Source organism: Polypterus senegalus, chromosome 11, assembly GCF_016835505.1.
Source record: "Polypterus senegalus isolate Bchr_013 chromosome 11, ASM1683550v1, whole genome shotgun sequence".
Lineage (NCBI taxonomy): Eukaryota > Metazoa > Chordata > Cladistia > Polypteriformes > Polypteridae > Polypterus > Polypterus senegalus.
Window position 1 is genome coordinate 103,113,769 of NC_053164.1, and position 19,180 is coordinate 103,132,948.

General features: G+C 36.4%; 1 protein-coding gene across 2 annotated transcripts in view; it reads left to right on the forward strand.

The window, feature by feature from the left end:
• Positions 1-10,321, forward strand: part of LOC120539391 (peroxisome proliferator-activated receptor alpha-like) — a 107,815-nt gene extending 97,494 nt beyond the window's left edge. For both annotated transcript variants that reach the window (XM_039769399.1, XM_039769400.1), the window contains exon 7: positions 4,766-10,321. In XM_039769399.1, the coding sequence (XP_039625333.1) occupies positions 4,766-5,010 (245 nt within the window). In that variant the 3' untranslated portion in view covers positions 5,011-10,321. The remainder of the gene's footprint in view (positions 1-4,765) is intronic.
• The last annotated feature ends 8,859 nt before the right edge of the window (positions 10,322-19,180 follow it).

Genomic DNA, 19,180 nt, shown 5'->3' on the forward strand with positions numbered 1-19,180 from the left:
AAGTTTAATAAGTTTGTGGTCTAGCATCCAGGAAACTTTCAAAACATTATTATTGGGGAATTTTGCAACTTTTTTTTTCTCAGTCTGCTATCCATGATCTTTTTATTTCAAAATGTGAAAATGTAATAAAGAAATGTAACTTCAGTAAGTGTAAGGTTACAGAGCCCCTGAGCTAGATGTTTATTCTTGAAATATTATGTCATAAGTTCTGTACAAGACTGAGATAATCCTTACTTTTTTAACTGAGCAGTTCAGGGTTTCTTTACAAAAGTTTATTAAACCAAACAAGTTGCCTTATACTCTGTGGTCATAGTATCTGTCATTAATCTAGGAAATACAGATATCTCTTATTGTTATCTGCACAGGTCTGAAAGGCATAAACACTAAGGGACAAATCTTGTATTGTCCAATTTTGATGAGCCTGTGCAAATTGTAGCCTTAGTTGTCTGTTCTTAGCTGACAGGAGTGGCACCCGGTGTATTCTCCTGCAGCAGTAAGCCCATCTGCTTCAAGGTTTGACTTGTGCATTCATAGATGGTCTTCTGCCTACCTCGGTTGTAATGACTGGTTATTTGAATTATTGTTGCCTTTCTATCAGCTCGAACCAGTCTGGCCATTCTACTTTGACCTCTGGAATAAACAAGGCATTTACGTCTAGAGAACTGCCACTCACTGGATATTTTCCCTTTTTTCTGACCATTCTCTGTAAACCTTAGAGATGGTTGTATGTGAAATTTCCAGTGGATCAGCAGTTTCTGAAATGCTCGGACCAGTCTGTCTTGCACCAACAACCATGCCATGTTCAAAGTCACTTAAATGACCTTTCTTTCCCATTCTAATGCTCAGTTTGAACTTCAGCAGGTCGTATTGATAATGTCTACATACCTAAATGCATTAAATTGCTCTTGTGTGATTGGCTGATTAGATATTGCATTAACAAGCAGTTGAACAGGTGTACCTAATACAGTGGCCAGTGAGAGAGTCTGTATGTGATTGTGTGTGTTTATTTATTTGAACAGCTTCTTCAAATAATCTGCACATTTTTTGGATTGTGGGAGAAAACCCACATTAGCATTGGGACAACATAGAAACTCCAGGAACTCTGGGCTTTTGTTGGAAGACAACAGGGCTGCCTTTGTGCTATCCTTTGTTTAGTGCAAGCAAGAAAGAATTTCATTAGTCTATACACAGGACACAAAACAAATTGGTTACTGCGTACTTTTGCTGCAGTTTCAACTGTCATGCAAAAGTTAACTACTTAAGAAAAATTACTGTGTGCTAAAAATCCTTAAGATGCTAAGTATTTCAACATGTTGCCATTTTAATTTTTCAATTAAAATGAAGATTTTCCTGCAACTTTGTTTTGATAGCCCACTTGCTGACTGACATTGATAATTAATTTTAATTAGTAATGTCCTTGAGATGTTTGATTATTTTAAAAGCCTTTTATTTTCTTCTACTGACTTAAATCTGCAGTCGCACTGCCCTGTAGCCCTGCTTTGCTGCTTGTTACACTCAGTGATTTTTAGATGCCCATGACCTGACATATAATATTTTTGGCACTCCACGTTCAGGGACTGACTTCGGCTTTACAGTGGATTTGTTCTTTTGCAATTTCAGCACTTAAATGCATAACGTTTTGACAAATGAGCTTAGCGCAACAGTTGCAATGTTATTTTTGCTTTTTAAAATAGTCCAAAACACACATTTATTTTTTTCAGGATAAGACTCAAAAACTGCAACCCATGAAAGCCCGTTTTTCCCCACGGGAACTAATCAAAGTAGCCCAATTGGGCGCAAAAACTGCTCCTAGCATCATAGAGATACTCAAATGCTAAGTCATTGTACTGGGGGAAAAAAAAAACCATGAACAATCAATCAGTCGGTAATGATCTTGCAGTATGAGTGAAAGTTCTGTAAATGGCTGCCACAGCTCTGATGTCATGCTGGCCTTGTAAAACATTATGAGGCATCAGGACAAAAATGTTTACTTAAGCCGGCATGAAGGTGAATTTACAGAAAAGTATTTGCTGAACAAGGTCACTTGATGAACACAGCATATTTGCTGCAAAAAATGCTTTGGTGGAAAAAATATGTAAAGATTAGTAGTATAAGTGAGCTTTTTTATTATCAAAGTGTACTATACACTTCAGTTAATCAAGCACTTTGTGCATGGCCCTTTAGAAACCAGCCCTTCACATTTCCCACATGTACACTTATTTAAACTGTCTGTGCCATGTGACTCTTGACTTGTGATTTGCACAAAGCATGTTTAGACAGCTGTTAGAATAGCAAAATAAACACAAACAGGAAACTTAATTCTTTGATCGTTTAAAATGTGTACAGTTTTTGAATATATATAAGCGATACCTTTAAAGTCTAGTTTTTTCCCCCCCCTCAAACTGTTTTAAAATAAAAGCCCATTAACTTGTCATTAGTTACCATAATGTCGGCTTTGGTTTCAGGGTACACTGAGTCCACAGTCGAAAGAGAGTCTCCTGTCATTTTAAGAGTTGCACCCGTGACCCTGTGTTAGGATATAGCAGGTTGGACAATGACTGACTGACATCACTCTGTATAACTGCTTCTGTCTATCTCTGCAGAGATACTGCCACGTGATCAAAGCAAGACTTGATATAACAGACCTGCAGAAAAGGGTCATTGTTGCTGTGACATTCTGACTAGCACTAGCTTCAGTTGAACACTTTTGACAAAACAGAATGATATCTGGTATAGATATTCTCCATCTCGAAAAACTTTATAGTATAAGTGGTCTTTTGCTTCATTTAAAGATCTTAACTAGCTTTTGTTTTATTAACATTTAATTTCCTTCGTTAAAGGGACACAATTTATATAGTGTGTGATATAATCAGTCCTGACACAAACAGACTGACACTGGAAGTTCTTAGAAACACACAAGTTTATTACAATTTGTCTCCAAAGTCCAAATCCCACACACACATAGTGCTTCCAGTACCAAACACTCTTACACAGGCCTTTTAACGTCCGTGTGCCGCCTTTCTTCGTCTTGTCCCTGGAGCTTCATCCACCTCCAGCTCCCGACTGTAGCTCCTTGACTGTAGGAAGGCAGCCCCCTTTATAGTCACCTGGACGTGCTCCAGGGGCTCGCTGACGTTCTTCAGCCGGCACTTCCTGATGTGGCAAAAGTGCCGCATGAGCACCCGGAAGCACTCCGGGTGTTGCTGGAAGGTCCTTCCTCCACCTTCCCAGGTGTGGCAGAAGTGTCGATCTCCCTGGCCTTATGAGGCTTGGGCACCCCGTGGCAGTAGCCACGGGCCCCCACAGGTTTGATCCTGCCTGCTACTTCCCCGTGGCTCCAGGGCGGTTGCTCACTCGTGGCCCAGGGGACGTATAGATCTCCTCCCAGTCGCCCCGGCTGGGTCTGCCCCCCAGCCACCTGCCTAGCTCTTAAATATAGACATCCTAATTTCCGATGAGCTCTAGAAGAATGGTTTTCATAAGTGAACTTGATCATTCTTAAAGAATCTGCATTTGTTGATGTACAACAAGTAAGGAACAGAGATAAGACACAACCTGTGCTGAGCATGAGGGGCTTAGTGGTGGTATCCTTCAGCTTCACCGCCTTTTCTGTAAATATCAAATAAGACTAATTGAAATATCCATCACTCACAGGAATTTTGTTTTAAGTGGTAATTTTGTTAAAAGCAGGCTCGTAGTTGATACAGAGTATTTGAACATGTGTGCTTGATGATTCAACATGTTGAACAATATTATCAAACCTCAGCAGATTTATTTATTCTGTAAGCAAATTTGTAGAGCTCTAAATGCAGATCAGACATTCCCTTTGTGTCACCAAAGAAGCTTTCATTGCTACAGGTTTGACGTCATTGAGGTAACAAACAGTGAATGATATTTAGAACGAGTGTTATTGTGGCTCACAATAGCTGTTTGAAATGTTTGCTTGCTTATTTGAAGTATTAAAATTGTCAAGGCAGTAGCATTCTGACTGGCATATGAACTATGTATGCTTAATGAAAAGACAACAGGTCCAAGTGGTTTTCTCTAGTTGTGTGGTATAAAGCGATGTTGTACATCATGCTCTGGAAAGCTAAAGGTTGGCAGAAGATGTGATTCCTTCTGATGTTTAGGACAGTTATTTTTTAATCCATTTTTTTCCAATTATTCTTACAGCAGAGTTCATTTTGTTTGTCTAAAGTGTGATGTTTTCAGCAGACACAGTACCCTCATAAAACTGTTTTAAAAGATCTTTGTTTAATTTATGGTGACTATTAGGATTTTTTTTTATTTTTGTAACAGATCCTTGAGAAATTTATGGAGTCTGAGTTTTTCAGAATTGAATTTTAAAATGACAGTTCCATTTTGTCATGCCTGGCTGTACATTCTGTGATCTTTGATCTCTGTGGTCTGGAATCCCTACAGATTTTATTTTTTCTCCAGCCGTCTGGAGTTTTTTTGTTTTTCTGTCCCCCCTGGCCATTGAACCTTACTCTTATTCGATGTTAATGTTGATTTATTTTGTTTTATAATTGTGTCTTTCATTTTTCTATTCTTTAATATGTAAAGCACTTTGAGCTACTGTTTGTATGAAAATGTGCTATATAAATAAATGTTGTTGTTGTTGTTGTTGTTGTATCTTTTCTTGTGTTCATAGAGCATTTGTGCCTTTTACCATACAGTTTTCTCTGTGAAGACTATTGTGACCTAAAGCAAATAAGCTTTTATTCTTTATTTATTTTCTTCATATTTATTTTTTACTTTTTAGATCGTCCTGGCCTGGTAAATGTAGGCCAAATTGAAGAGATGCAAGAGAGCATAGTTCAGGTTTTAAACCTCCATCTGCAAGCAAATCATCCTGATGCTGCCTATCTTTTTCCCAAATTACTCCAAAAACTTGCCGACCTACGGCAGCTTGTTACAGAGCATGCACAGCTTGTACAGGAAATCAAGAAAACAGAAGATACATCTTTGCACCCATTGCTGCAGGAGATTTACCGGGATATGTACTAAAGTATATTATAGGAGACGTGTGTTGCTCATTTTCTAGCAATTTTACGTGTCCAGATGTTTTCTTAAAATCTAGGGCTGCACTGTCATCTTGTAGAACTGTCAACTGACTAAGACCAAAAAGTAAAACGAAAAGCTTTATTTAGATTTAAATGTTTGTTATCTAGAAAGAAAATCTTGAGATTGGAAGACTCGGTACTCAGTACACTATTTTAATGTCAATTTAAAGTCATTGGCAATTGTCTCATTGTTAATAATAGTACTGTACTGAGGTTTTGAAACTTTTTGAATATTTGTTTAAAAAACAATTTATGAAGATTTATGACTGGGCCTTAAAAATAATATATATACCTTGTGTGTATATTGTTAAAGTTAGCTTAAAGGTTTATATTTTTAGAAACTTTGCACATTATAATCTTCTCAGATATTTTGGACTGTGCCTTCTCATTTTGACAGCACTAACATTTTCTTGGGTTTATGACATTTTTATTGTCTGCTTTTGGATGTATGCGGTATACTGTATGTGCAAGTGCATGGTTGTGAATTTAATGTCTGCATCTGTGCCCATACAGTATTTTTCATGCCATGCGACAGAAAATATGTAGATATGCGAATTCAAAAAACATGTAACCCTTTACTATACAGGACAATTTCTGACAAGTACACTGTGAATCATGTGTGCCAAATGGTTATTTCATGACTTTGCCCTTTGTTGCATTAGGATATATTTTTGTACTGAACGTCAAAGTATATCTTGCCTTAAGAATACCTCAATTTCATGTTGTCTCTTTAAAATATTTTCATTTTAAAACCAGGTAAGACTTTCCAAAAAAATTGTAGCATATATTTGAATTGGTTTAGTATTTTAGCATGAGCCTTTTTTGTTTATGTCTTGGTTTTTCTATGTTGCGAAAAGCATTTTGTACATATTTTATAAAGATCTTTAGGTTCTTTGTAACAATATCAAAGAAAAAATCTAATCATACAATGTCAAATGTATTACCAGAGAGGGTTATTTTGTATGGAGCAAAAATAGGGTTTATTGAAGGATGGAATTAAGAGATTTTTAATATGGTTAAATCAGTATTAATTTGGAAATATTTTTGTAGTTTATTAACATATTCAAAATAATGCTTTCATCAATAATGGTAAAATATCTTCAGTGATAATAGCTGTGACAGGAGCTTTTCAGTTACCTATACTTTTTTTTACTGAACATATGATTTCATTTAAAAGTCTCACTAATTGAATTTTGTTGTTTTTTTTGTGTAATGACCAAATGTTTTATATGCACTGTAACTTTCAAAGTTTGACTTAGGCATGTTTATAAGCATTACTTTTTTCCCAGTACTTTTGAGCTCTCAGGTCTTAGGTAAAGTTTTTACAAACAAATGGATTGGTATTGAATTTGCAAAATTCTCTTGTGCAGTAATATATGGTTTTCGTTTAATCCACTTTCCAATAAACATAGAGTTCAATGAATGAAGCAAGAAGTACACATTTGAGTCAAAGCTGCATTGTAGTAGATTGTTCTGTCCAAGTTTAATGTTGCCTTGTTGTACACTGCCTGCCACAGGAAGCTTCAAAATGCTACAATACTACATTCAAATAAATGCTTTAAAGAAAATCAATAACTAGATCAAAGTGTCTGAAGAATATTAATGTGTGTTTGTGCACACACATTTCTGGTTAACAGGAAAGTCTATATGTGAGTGGCCTCCTAGTTCCAGAAATATTTCTGGCAATGCATTTTTGTTAACTGTGCATTAGTATTGTTGTAAACATAATGCTTAATATATCTTCCAAGTTTATTTTATATTCCCTTAAAGTATTAGACAGATATTTTGTTTAATTCATATGAGACATGTATGTGCCATGAGAAGACACAAGGACCTGACTCTCATGCGTCTTTGGTGGTTCAGGTATTACAGTGCTGTGGGGATCTTCATCTATATCTGTATGGTTCTCACATTTATTTGTTGGCAGGTGGCAAATACCAGTTCTTAATGTTATTCTAGTCTACTGGCATATTATGTAGTGCACACTCACAACCACATATCTATGTACAGTATCTGTCTGTATATCTGTCATAGAGATATATAGAGAGAAAGGTGAAATTTACATTTTTTGGCAAGGTGCATTTTGCTGATAAAGTGTTGTAGCTTTCTAGTTTGTAAGCGTTTGCTTATTTTCTTTAACTCACTCTTTCATACCTTTTTTTGTTCTTGTTAATGTGTAAGCTTTCCAGCTTAACAGCTGCTTACATTTACTTGCAAAACTTTATCTCAGTACCTGTAGTGATCTCGTTATTATCACATACATTGGAAGAAACCAGTTAATTTCACTGGCCTCTTTTACACTCTTCTCTCAACTCCTGATTCACATAATTCAGATTTGTAGATCTCTGAGAAACTGCTGTGCATACGTCTATGTATATATAGAGTATGCCAGATTTTTAGTATTATGAAACCTTTTTAACCATTTTTGGCTTAAAATAGCCACAGAGGACAGTCAGTTATTAGATTTCAGAGGGGACAATACACAGACCTGATTTAAAAAAAAAAACCAAAACGCATTTTTAAAGGTAGAGATTGGAGTGGTTTGCATAATACAAGTATAATATTGTATAGATTACAATGTTTTAGAACCGTTCTAATGAATTAAGCACCATGTTGAGTATATGTTTACATACATATATACCATACACGTAAGCACAAAATGGATATCGTACTACACCCTGAGCGTTTCCTGAATGAAAGGCATTTCTTTTCCCCTCAGGAATCTCTTTATTCTTTTTCATTTAAACATTAAAGGTGAAAAATGTCTGAAATGATATGCTGCGATTTTAGCCTTTGCATTAAATACATCTACAGGCAAAATGAATACAAATTTTGTGTCTGTAAAATATACAATATTACTCAGAGATTCATGTGTTTATTTTAATTAAATTATTGATGTCTGTGAAAGATGGGTGATACACTTAGTGCAGTTACTTATTAGTAATTTATATTTTGATTATTGCCTTTTCTTTTTGAGTACTGCTCAAAAAATCATTGTATGTAGTACTTACTGTTGTTTACAATTTTTTAAGTGAATCAGCTGTTTAGTAATTTATTTGAACTCTAATTATAATGCTTAGTTTTATTACAGGCTAAATATTCCCTTGTAATAAAAGATCACTTGATTTGCAGATTAATAAACTGATTATAGATAGATAGATAGATAGATAGATAGATAGATACTTTATTAATCCCAAGGGGAAATTCACATAATATATTATATTATATAATACATTATATCTGGCTATACAAGTATACAGCATGAATGATAAGGTATGGAAAAAAGTGTTAAACACTATTAATATCAGACATCTGTTATATAGTATTTAGGCCACACAACTTCCTGATTTTTAAAGATATAAATGGTTTTTATACCTGTAGTATAAATTTATAGTGAAAGTAATTTGACATTATTAAGACAATGCCATAAGTGCAGTTAATCTTTCAATTTTAAGATAAGAAATGAGTAAACAGTTGAAGAGAACAAAGTGTTGGTAACGGTTGTTCTTTCTGGCTTTTTTTGTGGCCTGCCATCTCTCAAAAAATAATGCACAGTTGGGAAATGCTCTCTTCGTATGCACTGGTCTCTAAATAACTATGTAACATAACATTCTCAAACCCATTTGTAGGCCATTATTTTAGAAATATTCAGTTTGCCATTGACAAGCTTGTATTGTTCCGACTTAAAAGGACAGCCTGTGAAAATTCTAAATTTAACTTAAACTTGGTAAAACCAGGAAATGGGTTCTTTGTCTGCCATATGACCCCAAGTGCTTTATGAAAACTGAAAGCTAAGTGAGAGCAGAAGCATGTTTGAGTTGGTTGTTGTTTACTGAAACTCAGCATTCTGTAAGAGAAGGTTAAATGAAAGACTACAATAAGAGGTTGGTTTCTTAGTTTTTCCTTTCTTTATTAGCAGGATTCTATTGTTAAACTATATCTATTAAATATAGCTTTTGCTAGTTTGCTAATATTTTATCTAATACTGTTTTAAATCCTGCTGGTTCTTAATTTGTTTTACTTTCAAAACTGTTTAAGATTCCTTGAATGTTTTACTATAATTAATGAATGTATCATTGAAATTTTTATATCAAATAAGTGCACTGTTTATAGTAAAACTACCCAAATCATTTTCCAATGTGACATTGTAATCCTTCAAATAACTGACATGTGTTAAAGATGCTATCACGGCACGTAACACAAAGTGTGTTCATGAAAATGCACCATGAGAACTGACAGCGTTGTCTGTATGCACTGTTCTGTTTGTGAGGCGTCATTCAGTTCCGCAGGGTATGTGGCTGAACAGCAAGGAACAACTGATAGTCTTACAACAGAAGGGGTTTTTTAATCTATTGACAGAATAAGTTCTAGATTATGAATGCTTTTTATTTAACATGTTTGAATGCCATCTTTAGGTAAAAAATTGTGCCCAAATTGTAGAGTATGTGTTTTAATACACATTTAGTCAAGTTGTGTTTTTTTTTTTTTTTTAAAGCCATGTCTAAAATTTGAATTGCCATTAGTAAAGAACCATTTAGACAGTGAAATGTGTTCTATTTGGTGGATTCACTGCGATTTTTACATGCACCCTATCTGCATCTGTGCATGAAATGACCATTTTCTGTGTATCTCCGAACATGAGAGGGGCGCTGTATGCAATCATTATCTAAGGTTTGCTTTTTCCATCTACTTTTTGATCAGACTATATTTTGATTATTGAGATGTGATTGATGTATTCCTTTAGCAACATTAGTTTACAGTATCAAATGTGAGGTTTGCTCTACACTGGGAGGTATTTAATTCTGCTAGCCAATGTTCATTATTTTTGTGGCCATTGCGTGTATGGAAAATAAAGGGATGTATGTATGCATCAGGGAATAATTGAATTATATTTGTTTCTGATTTTTCGCACATTTTGTTTTTGAGTGATTTAACACTTTTTAGGTGTTGTTCAGGTGTCTCTTCAGATGTAGGGCATCTATTTTTTTTTTCTCTTGCACTTTAAAAAAAAAAAAAAGCCATGAGATACTGTAAAAATAACCCCTGGTGTCAAACGGTATTCTATTTTTTTCTTTTCTAGTTGGTCTGACATTAAACTTGTTCTTATTACCACTTGTAAATTACTACATTCTGTAATTGTGTTTTTGCAGATCTATTGATTGAATAGGTTTGTGAATTGAAAAATGAATGTATATTTACACAGTTTTGACAATATGCAATTAAATGTGTTTATAATAAACTTTTTGTTTTTCTTATTGGAGTTAACTTCTTTCATTTTAACTTAACCTTGGGATTCTAGACACAGAGCAGTGCCCCTTTTGTTCAACTTTTGAATCTGTGTTATTGATGAAGAATTAAGGTATGCAAAGATATCTAATAGTAAATACGACTAAGCAGACAAAGGTTGTTGATAGAGTTGAAAAATGTTATTATTTCAACAGGGAGCTGAATAAAATAAGTTACAGATAAAAAAACAGCTCATGCCCATGTAATTCATAGCTTTATACACAAGCAATCACACATGTACAATACTCTATAGAGAAAATGTAGCTTGATCTTGATAGATTTGTGTGTGTATATAGATAGATAGATAGATAGATAGATAGATAGATAGATAGATAGATAGATAGATATAATGTATGTCATAATAATATATGTGTAATCGTGTTATATGCAGTTTACATACAACTGCTCCACAGTTTAAAATCACAAATCCAACAATTCAGATGTGCATATTGCAGACTTTAATTTCCGAGCACAATAATATTTGGGACAATTGGCGTCACAGATATTTGTGTTTTATTGTTTCATTATGTAACGCACTCCTCTCAGGACTACCCAAAAAAGACATCAATCGATTGCAACTACTGCAGAATGCAGCTGCTAGAATCTTAACTCGGAAACGAAAATCCGAGCACATCATCCCAGTTTTCATGTCACTACACTGGTTACCTGTGTCATTTAGAATTGACTTTAAAAATACTGCTTATGGTTTACAAATCCTTAAATAATCTTGCTACATCTTATATTTCAGAGTGACTTACACCTTACACTCCAAACCGTAACCTTAGATCTTCAAATGAGTGTTTACTTAGAAATTTCCAAGAGCTAAACTTAAAAGAAGTGGTGAGGCAGCCTTCTGCTGTTATGCACCTAAAATCTGGAATAGCTTGCCAATAGGAATTTGCCAGACTAATACAGTGGAGCACTTTAAAACACTGCTGAAAACACATTACTTTAACATGGCTTTATCATAGCTTCATCTTAGTTAAATCCTGATGCTCTGTATATTCAATTAATTATCATTATTATTCATGGTGGCTCCAAAATCCGTACTAACCCCTACTTTCTCTTCAGTTCTTTTTCCAGTTTTCTGTGGTGGCGATCTGCGCCATCACCACCTAATCAAAGCACCATGATGTCCTTACATTGATGGATTAAAGGCCAGAAGTCCACATGACCGTCATCATCAAGTTCTTCCATGAGAACCCTGAATAGAATGAGGACTGATTGTGAGGTCATTTATGTTAGGTAGAATGCCTAAAGGGGGCTGGGCGGTCTCGTGGCCTGGAACCCCTGCAGATTTTATTTTTTTCTCCAGCCATCTGGAGTTTTTGTTTTTGTTTTTTCTGTCATCCCTGGCCATCGGACCTTACTTTTATTCTATGTTAGTGTTCCCTAATTTTAATTATTTATTTTGTCTTTTTTCTCTTTTCATCATGTAAAGCACTTTGAGCTACATTATTTGTATGAATATGTGCTATATAAATAAATGTTATTGTTGTTGTATTAGTGCAGACATACAGTGGTGTGAAAAACTATTTGCCCCCTTCCTGATTTCTTATTCTTTTGCATATTTGTCACACAAAATGTTTCTGATCATCAAACACATGTAACCATTAGTCAAATATAACAACTAAACACAAAATGCAGTTTTTAAATGATGTTTTTTATTATTTAGGGAGAAAAAAAATCCAAACCTACATGGCCCTGTGTGAAAAAGTAATTGCCCCCTTGTTAAAAAATAACCTAACTGTGGTGTATCACACCTGAGTTCAATTTCCGTAGCCACCCCCAGGCCTGATTACTGCCACACCTGTTTCAATCAAGAAATCACTTAAATACGAGCTGCCTGACACAGAGAAGTAGACCAAAAGCACCTCAAAAGCTAGACATCATGCCAAGATCCAAAGAAATTCAGGAACAAATGAGAACAGAAGTAATTGAGATCTATCAGTCTGGTAAAGGTTATAAAGCCATTTCTAAAGCTTTGGGACTCCAGCGAACCACAGTGAGAGCCATTATCCACAAATGGCAAAAACATGGAACAGTGGTGAACCTTCCCAGGAGTGGCCGGCCGACCAAAATTACCCCAAGAGCGCAGAGACGACTCATCCGAGAGGTCACAAAAGACCCCAGGACAACGTCTAAAGAACTGCAGGCCTCACTTGCCTCAATTAAGGTCAGTGTTCACAACTCCACCATAAGAAAGAGACTGGGCAAAAACGGCCTGCATGGCAGATTTCCAAGACGCAAACCACTGTTAAGCAAAAAGAACATTAGGGCTCGTCTCAATTTTGCTAAGAAACATCTCAATGATTGCCAAGACTTTTGGGAAAATACCTTGTGGACTGATGAGACAAAAGTTGAACTTTTTAGAAGGCAAATGTCCCGTTACATCTGGCGTAAAAGGAACACAGCATTTCAGAAAAAGAACATCATACCAACAGTAAAATATGGTGGTGGTAGTGTGATGGTCTGGGGTTGTTTTGCTGCTTCAGGACCAGGAAGGCTTGCTGTGATAGATGGAACCATGAATTCTACTGTCTACCAAAAAATCCTGAAGGAGAATGTCCGGCCATCTGTTTGTCAACTCAAGCTGAAGCGATCTTGGGTGCTGCAACAGGACAATGACCCAAAACACACCAGCAAATCCACCTCTGAATGGCTGAAGAAAAACAAAATGAAGACTTGAGTGGCCTAGTCAAAGTCCTGACCTGAATCCAACTGAGATGCTATGGCATGACCTTAAAAAGGCGGTTCATGCTAGAAAACCCTCAAATAAAGCTGAATTACAACAATTCTGCAAAGATGAGTGGCCCAAAATTTCTCCAGAGCGCTGTGAAAGACTCATTGCAAGTTATCGCAAACGCTTGATTGCAGTTATTGCTGCTAAGGGTGGCCCAACCAGTTATTAGGTTCAGGGGGCAATTATTTTTTCCCACAGGGCCATGTAGGTTTGGATTTTTTTTTCTCCCTAAATAATAAAAACCATCATTTAAAACTGCATTTTGTGTTTACTTGTGTTATATTTGATTAATGGTTAAATGTGTTTGATGATCAGAAACATTTTGTGTGACAAACATGCAAAAGAATAAGAAATCAGGAAGGGGGCAAATAGTTTTTCACACCACTGTAAGATACCTAGACTTGATTCTTCCTTTTGGAGTGAACCTGACAACAAGAGCTGTGCCAATGAAAGTCAAAGAAGCCATTATAAGGCTGAAAAACAAGAATAAAACTATTAGAGATAATTGATAAAACCTTAGGATTACCTAAATCAACCATCTAGAAATAATTAAGAAGAAAAAACACTGGTGAGCAAAGGAATTGGTAGGCCAAGAGAGACCTCCACTGCTGATAATAGAAGAATCCTCACTATGGTAAAGAAAAAGCCCCAAACAACTGTCTGACAGATCAGAATCAGTTCTTAGGAGGCAGATTTGAATGTGTTAAGAGACTACTATCCACTGCAGACTTCATGAACATAAATACAGAAGCCACAGTGCAAGATGCAAACCAATAGGTAGCCACAAAAACAGGATGACCAGATTACAGTTTGTGAAAAAGTACTTAAAAAAGTTCAGAATTCTAGATAAAGATCTTGTGGACAGACGAGACAAAGATGAGCCTGTAAGAGTGATGGCAAGGCCAAAGTGTGACAGCGAAAAGCAACCCAGGATCCAAAGCTGACCACCACATGTGGTGGTGGTAGTGTTATGGCTGGGGCATGTATGGCTACCACAGATACTGGCACACTTCTCTTCAGTGACCATTGAGCAAGTGCCGTTAGCAGTTACAACACATCTGGGGTACACAAAAAACATCTGCTCAAGTTCCAGTAAATGCCTCCAAACTCATTGGACGCAGCTTCATCCTACAATAAGATAATGAACTTGAACATACTGCTAACATAAGAGTTTTTCCAAGCTAAAAAATGGAAAATTCTTGAATGGCCAAGCCAGTCACCTGATTTAAATCCAATTGAGCATACATTCCATATGCTGAAGAGAAAACTTAAGGGCACACCCCCAAAAAAACCAAGAAGTAGATAAAGATGGCTTGGTAGAGCATCACCAGAGAAGATACTCAGCATCTGGTGATGTCTATGAATCGCAGACTTCAAGCAGTCATTGCATGCCAGGGATATGCAGCAAGGTACTAAATATGACAGCTTTAATAGACCTGCCATTGCTGTGTCCCAAACAGTATGGTGCCCTGAAATGGGGGGATCATATAGAAAAGGTGTTGTCATTTCTACTTAGTGTGACCAAAATGTATGCAGATAACCTTAAATTAAAGTCTACAATGTGCACTTTAAGATCAACCAATCAAAAATGTGTAGTACTTTTATGTAGATTTTCCTGTTCCTGACATTTGTTTCTTACTTCGATTGTTGGCTTATGAAAATTAGTCTTGTCAGGTGTAACAATACAACGCATTGATAATACGCTTGCACCTTTGCACAACTCTGCCCCAAATGCAGTCTTCCAAGAGTGAGCTGGGTTCACTCGTACAAGTTAATAAGTTTCTAACCTGCGGGCCACGGCCAACCCCAGATGAAACCTTGCAACCCCCGTCACTGCTCCAACGATTGTGCTTGATTCACTGCAGCAGCTTCACAGGAGGATCGTGGCTGATCCTGGACCACCACCTTAACCTTCACTCTGATGATCAAGCTCGATTCACCAAGGAGGAGAACAATTGACGATTGTGCTTGGTTCATCTAATGCACTGAAGCTCTGGTGATTGTACGGTATTTCCCCACCGATCGCGCTAAATTCCCACTCCCCATCTCTATGACAATCGCACTAAGTTAAGGCAGAGGGACACCCAAACTCCATGTGGGTTGGAAATGCACTGATATGCAAAAAGGTTAGGTAGTGTTATTGATTGAATTTGTTAAAGTTGTTCAGTGTATCATTCATTGCAATGAAATTAAAATAAAAAAGCTGCAAATACATGTCTTTTTCAGATTACAATTACTGATTAATTAATTATTTTAAAATTTTACTTAGTGACTTCTTTCTCTTTTTTTATATATGACTAAGTGAAATGCTTAGTACAGGGGTACATTAGACAAGGCACCACTTTAGGCTGACTATGCCTCCCATTTTTCTCATGGATTGTGCCCCGTACATTGCATTCCATCACAGAATATAATAGTGTCCTATTTTTTGTTGTCTGAAACTTATAAACCCCCAATGATTTAATTTACATTTACCTTACGCATTGTAATAATGATCCCTGTTTTGGAATACAGCAAATGCTGTCCAGAATACACAACTTACAAAAACAAACCAACTTTGTAAAAAAAAATGTCTTAAGCCCTCTTGTAATAGCAGTGTTGAAATTCTCAAAGGCCCTACTCCTTCCACCTTAATCAAAGGATGAGTGTCCGTGTATCCGTATGTCTGTCCAGTTGCTATGTCTCTATCATTCCAACTGATGGCACATCACAAGCATTTGTGGTAATAAAAATATGAGCACCATTTGTTGTTGGAATGACAAGTGCAGTGCAATTTATTACTGCAAATGTTTGTGATGCGCCATCTGTTGGAATGACAAATGCAATGCATTTTATTACTGCACAAGTGTTGCTCCATCTGTTGGAATGACAAATGTAGTGCATTTTATCACTGCATGCATTACAAAATACATTCCCATTGATGGGTGCACTGCAGACATTAAGACTGAAGTCTACATTGATTACTACATTGGTGTCAACCTGGTAGCACAGCTAGTCCTTTCTTAATCTGACAATGTCTTGGTTGCTGAGAAGCTACTGTTGCACCACTTACACCTTTTTTATATTTTTCCAGACCATGCAAACTTAGCTTAATTTAGCTTGTAGTAATAATGTAGTGCTTAATTGCTTAGACCTTGTATTAAACTTTTCTGTGTACTGCTTCTGTCCTCACACAATCTAGGTGTATGTTGTCATCATGCCATCTTTAAAAGTCCAGTAACTCACACAGTAACCTGATGCTGACATGACAGTAAATAAGTAAAGATTTTAATTTTCTGGTGCTAGGCAATGATAACTCATCTGTGGTATTTTGATTTGTCCAAATTGTCATTATAAAATATTGTAATATCTGTTTATAAAGATTTAACAGGTAATTTATGTGCAGAACATTATTGACTTGAAACACCAACTGTATTACTTGCAGTTTAAGGAGCTTGGTAGATTTTAATCCAGAGACATGCAAGTTAAGTGAATTGGCAATGAGTGCCCGTGTTTGCCTAAAAATGGACTGGCAACTTGTCCAGGTGGTGGTCTTGCCTTGTGCCCTGTGATAACTGGAATAGCCTCCAGTTCCCCTGAACTGTGTCCTGGATATCTGTGTTAAGAAAATGGATGCATGGATGGATATAAATTGAGAAAATTGTTGTACTTTTTAAAGATAATACCATGATTTCTTTATTTTGTCCACAGTATCATGATGATGTAATGTGTTGTGGAATGTGTTACCCCTGTGGCAATGTGATTCCAGGAGCACGTGTGGTGGTAGAAAGTAACAGAACAGGGAAAGACCTATAAAAGGCAGAATCAGTTTTTCAAGAGGTGTGGTGTCATGGGTGGTCTGCTCTATTACTGTGAATAATACCCCGCTAGGAAATCCCATAGGTGGCACCCTGGCATTAAATCTGTAATATTCCCCTACAACACCAGAGGACAGGCAACCGAGCTAAAGTCTTTTATGTCTGACATAATCACCTGAGGAAATTAGAAGAGTCCAGGGGAATAGTTGGGGAGCCAATCCCATTTAATCTTGTAATTTAAATAAACTAGTGATTGATGGCACCACATAAACAGAAAATGTTTGTCATTCAATGGATATTGACTGCACTGGGTGAAAGAACTCAAACTGAGAGCAGGTCAGATCACGAGCTCCATCCTGGTGTAGGCTTGGCTCCAAGAATAATGCTATCTTCTGGGGACTCCCGTCTTCAATACGGCTCCACCCAGAAGGGGTGGGGCCTTCTCCGGAAGTGTCATATATCCTCATTGGATGTCTTCTCTGAGTTGCGCATGGGAAAAGATGAGACCTCAGGTTACCCATTCGTGACACAGTGTGGCCATGCATTATTGGCAGCATCCCTTGGAGGTGGCACACTATGCTAAATTTGGGGAAAGGAAACCATGTTGCTCTTATAAAAGAATAGACCGCTTAGGAAGCAGGTCCTTTACTCCCTGTGCTCAGCCTGTTTGCTGAGGGATTAGCAACTCTTTGCTTTTCTTGGTTAGCTCCTTTTAGGGAATTCCTTCTTCTCAATTTTATGTTTGTTGCTTTTTGACCATTCTGGCTTTTGGCATTCTGTCTCTTTTCTTCAGGCTTAGATTTTTGGTTTTGCGGGCTGTTCTTGACTTTATTTGGATTGTTTTTTGCTCTTTATGTTTGGATTCCCATACTAGTTTTACATTCGATTATTTTACTGTTGAATTTTTCTTTTTATCCATGCAGCTAAGCCCATCTGATTCTGTGCACTCGGCATGCTGTTAAATGACAGTCATCTCATCAAGTTGAGTGCACATGCTTAAAAAATTAAAAGGATAAAAAAAAAAAATTAAAATAAATAATTTAAACTTCACAGTAATCCCACTGTGACACACCTCACCAAAGGTTGGGGAACTCAAAGTATTATTTGTCAATTTTCACCTTCGTGGCAGCCTTCTGCCTCTGACCCTTGTGAATGTGAAGACTTTACCGGTGCATTTAAAGGTTTTGTTCATTGGGCTTGGAGTTTTGGTAGTTCCCCTCTCCCTTTTTTGTGTGTTTATGTCATAAGCATTTTATTTGTGACATATTAAGACTTTTTTTAATTTATAGACTAGAATCACAACTCTCTTTCATTTTGTGAACTGTGATTTTCTGTATTTGAAGTATTCTTCATAATTCTTAGTCATAATTTTGTTTTCCTCTGTATGTTGAGCCAAGGACTACAGTGTTATCTTAGTTATTAACCACCTTTTGCCCTTTTTTATGTTTTCTTCACTTGGGATATAACTCAAAAGACATCATTAACAATTTTATACACATCAAAATGCGTGGAGCTAAACTAACCATTCTAGCATTAATTTAACCCTTAAAGTTGTGTTATATGGAAGGAGCGTTTCTGTCTTTAGATTTTTTTAATATTATCTCAACACTGGCCATTTTACTATGTATGCTGCTGCTGGAAACAGCAGAACGCCCTGTATTTCCATGTCAGGATGCTTAGTGTGCTACCTTGTTACTTAAATTTTCTTTTATTTTTGCAGTCATTTAGGAGAATTTCTGATTCTTGAACCTCCTTGTATTCTTTAGTATGACATCAGTCCCACAGGCTAATGACAATGGCTTTTTTTTTTGGAAAATAGTTCCTCCTAAGTACTTATAATGTTACCTGTAATTCTGAAATTAAAATTCACTGCTGTGCTTTCTCCCTGACTATTTCTGGTTCCATAATTTTACACTAGTCAAATGCATATTTTCCAAGAGTGTATTCTTATACAGTATTTTAATTTATGAAATTGTAAAGATTTAAACCCAATATTTCTAACAAGTACAGTCCTAATGAAAGTGGTTAATAGGTACTGCAAAAATAATTTACAAAATTGCTGTCAAATTCAGTATTTGGAAGGCTGTAAGATGCTGGTTCTATATAAGCTGAACTATTTTCCTGGAGCCATAAAATTTCCAAGAAAGTGTTAATTTATCACCTACAATTTGTCTACCTTGAGTTTTGCCGTGGTGGCACAGTGGCTAGCCCTGCTGCCTTTGAGTTAATGGAGCCAAGATTCAGTGCTGACCTGTTCACTGTCCTTATGGAGTCTGCATGTGTTCACT